The sequence below is a fragment of the Micropterus dolomieu genome, linkage group LG01, assembly GCF_021292245.1.
Source record: "Micropterus dolomieu isolate WLL.071019.BEF.003 ecotype Adirondacks linkage group LG01, ASM2129224v1, whole genome shotgun sequence".
NCBI classification, from domain to species: domain Eukaryota; kingdom Metazoa; phylum Chordata; class Actinopteri; order Centrarchiformes; family Centrarchidae; genus Micropterus; species Micropterus dolomieu.
The window spans coordinates 55,095,783-55,099,373 of NC_060150.1; the positions used below are offsets into that span (position 1 = coordinate 55,095,783).

The window sequence follows — 3,591 nt, forward strand, 5'->3', positions numbered from 1 at the left end:
TGAGGACTTCTCTTCTCCTTCAGTGTGTGAGTTTACATTCCCTGACATGACACCAACAAGGTCGAGCTTTTAACCTATTGTACTGTACATATGCTGCATGTTACTCAGTGTAGAATTGGATAAAACCAAATCATTTACCCACGATATTGTAGACATGTTACATAATAATTTCTTATTTCCTCTCTTCACTACAAAAGCACTGAATATTTTGCAAAATAACATTTGTCATCATGTCATTGGTTCACAAAATATTGTGACCCCCATCATAGACATTCTCTGATTGTGTTTATTCTGCAATCTTGACCCTTAATTTCAGATGCAACATCCTTCTACCTTGGTATTTCAAATATGAGCCCTACAGTAACATGATATCTTGGAATGGCGTATAAATAGCACGCCACTTTTAAAGACACCTTAGATGCACCCTAATTGCCAATGCACACACACACTTTACAGAAACTGCAGTCAAAAAAATGAATGAAAGAAAATTATCGAAGAAACTTCTTAAAGACGTGAAGATTACCTCTCCTTCAGCGTGTCTTTCCACCACTGCTTCAGTAACAAAGTGTGCAATTAGAATTCAAGGTACAGGACACCATGTAGTTTCTAATACAAGAGGAAATCAAGCCACTCATTGTGTTTGTTAGAAGTTAGAAAGGAAAACAATGATACAAAACAACATCATACTGAACTTCTGCTCTATCCCAGAAAAGTGTGTAATATATTTTTGTTTGGAAGACTTTTTATAAGATGCACTTTTCAGGCAACACCCGGGAGTAACAAATATTTCTGTGTCCCAGTGATGATAAAATATGATAAATACCTGATAAAATTCCAGTTGAGTAGTTAGATAGATGCATGATTATGAACTGTTATGTCAATAACTGCAGATTATCAGTCAGATAATTGAGCTTGTCCAGGTCTCCTTTCCACAAATCATATCAGTAGTTTGATCCTCTTTGTCTTATTAACTGAATGTTAAATGAAGTTATTCATTTTGATTGTTATGTCTGATGTGCTCTGTGTTCCAGTGGTACAGAGCCAGAACAGCTGGGGAGTGACTTACACCTCTACTGAGATCTGTGCCTTAAAAGGATCAACAGTGGAAATAAACTGCACCTTTAGATATCCATTCCTTATTAATGACGATTATACTACAGTTGAAGAAACATTCTGGTTTAAAGGTGATGAAACTGTGGATCTGAAAACAAAGTCAGAGTATTCAGGTCGTGTCGAGTATACCTGTAATGAAAACTTCTGCACTCTGAGAATCACAGACCTGAGAGAGAGCGACTCAGCTGAGTACAAGTTCAGGTTCATAACAAACCAACCAGGTGGGAAATATACTGGTTCACCTGGAGTCACTCTGTCTGTCACAGGTAACATTTTCATCTGAATATTTATTAATTTAGTTCCAAATGTTCAACATCTTATGAAGGTTATTGTGTGTGTGTGTGTGTTGACAGTTGAGTCTAAAATGAAGACATCTGTTCCTCTTTTATTTATAGATCCTTCTAGTTCGGTATTTTCCAATATGTGCCTTAGATGGACCCTCAAAACACACACACACACACACACACACACCTTAAAATGACATGAAGATTACCACTCTCTTTTAAACGTCTTCTTTGCATTAGTAATAAAGTGTCCAACAGGACAACATGTACTTTCTGATACAGGAGGAAATCAAGCTGCACCTCCACTTTGAGTTTGTATGAAATATTGTCCATTTAAAATGCTCCACTGTGAAAATTCAACCTCATACTGAAATTAAATGTTAAATGTGTTCATGTTTTCTCCTCCAGATGCTCCAAAGCTTCCCTCTGTGTCAGTGAGTCCCTCTGCTGAGATAGTGGAGGGCAGTTCAGTGACTCTGACCTGCAGCAGTGATGCTAACCCAGCAGCTAAATACACCTGGTACAAGGAGAATGGAAATCCAAACCTTCATCCTCTAAGTAAAGAACCACAGCTTGTCTTCAGGTCCATCCAGTCCTCTGACTCTGGAGAGTATTACTGTGCAGCAGAAAGCAAGCTGGGGAGGAAGACATCTGAATTTGTCTTTATCAATGTGAAATGTGAGTAAACTGCAGCTAACTTTAGGACCATACCATTTTTCTACATGGGGGTGCCCAACGTCTATTTTACATAGAACTAGAACTTTTTCAAAATACATTTAGCTGGAAAGAAAAGTACTTCCTGGATTTTTTTACATGGCATCATTTTTTGAGTTGTAGGAAGGACTACCTTTTTTAACCCCATGCAATTACATTACAGTATCAACATGAGTCATCTGCAGAAAAGTATAAATATATGTATTGTAACCCTAACCCTGGGTCGTCAGTGCGCATGTGTAGGTGTATTGTGTATGTGTGTAGTGGCAGAGGAGGAACACTTGCTGAAGAGACCAGTGGGGTGGGGTAGCCTAACCTGGCCCAGGGCCCTGTGGCAGGTGCTGTCCAGAGCTCATTATCTATGCGTACACAACCGCAGTAAAAACAAGAAGGTTACTTCAGCGGACTATTCATTCAGCAGCTAACTCCAGGCAAGCAAAGCAAAACAAACAATGTAACCACATCAAAAATCACACACACACAGTTGCAGTTCAGTTAAATTCATGGAGAGAAGGAGGTGTCATTTCACTCACCCTATTTGAAAAGGAAGGGCATTCTCCTGTCTGTCATGGTGGCGAAGTGGTCAATAACCAAGTTATAGAATTTCCCACTGCAACAGAGTCAACTGAAGTTTGGCGCTACCAGCTAGCCACTCTGTACGGATGGAGTTTTCCTCACTAAACGTCCGAAACCCCTTTTTCCTCTCCAGGCCAGCTCCAGTTTTGGCGTTGGTCTTCCATCAGATTTAATCTTAAATTGCTGCTGTAGTGGTAGTTTAATAAAGCTATTTATTATAACTAAACCTCAAAACCGTTGATGAACCACACAAAGAATATTACATTGTTTTTAAATAGCCAGCTATTTTAGACCCACAAGGAACCGTGACGTGCATTCAGTTGTCGGCAGCACGGCATGCACACAAAACTCTGCACAAGACCAGTGAATGACAGGAGAGAGAGAGAGAGAGAGAGAGAGAGAGAGAGAGAGAGAGAGAGAGAGAGAGAGAGAAAAGGGTCTTCCAAAAGCCTCTGTTTAGCTGGAAATTTACAGTGCAAGTTGAATGAATAGAGACCACTCGCAATCGCCGTGCATAATAACACACATGATTCGACTATGTAAATCCTTTGTTGGGGACAGTCCTACTCCAGTTTTTCCAAAATATTTCAACATTTTTGGGTGATATAACTCACCTCCGTTTACTGTAAAACATGTATGAGGGACATTCTTCTGGTCTCTTCTTAGATTTTAATGAGCATAATTCAAGTGGTCCCAACACACAACTCCAAAGTTTTAGATCCCTCATACACATAACTATTACTCATTTCAACAGAAATCTGTCCTCATTTTTGTTCATTTATTTGATCTTTTTCAGATGCTCCAAAGCTTCCCTCTGTGTCAGTGAGTCCCTCTGCTGAGATAGTGGAGGGCAGTTCAGTGACTCTGACCTGCAGCAGTGATGCTAACCCAGCAGCTAATTATA

General features: G+C 39.6%; 1 protein-coding gene across 1 annotated transcript in view; it reads left to right on the forward strand.

Annotated features, from left to right (window-relative positions):
- Positions 1–1,813: 1,813 nt before the first annotated feature.
- Positions 1,814–3,591, forward strand: part of LOC123958389 (B-cell receptor CD22-like) — a gene marked incomplete at its 5' end in the record, with an annotated part of 47,726 nt that continues 45,948 nt past the window's right edge. The window contains one exon of the mRNA XM_046031746.1: positions 1,814–2,075. Coding sequence (XP_045887702.1) covers positions 1,814–2,075 — 262 coding nt within the window. The remainder of the gene's footprint in view (positions 2,076–3,591) is intronic.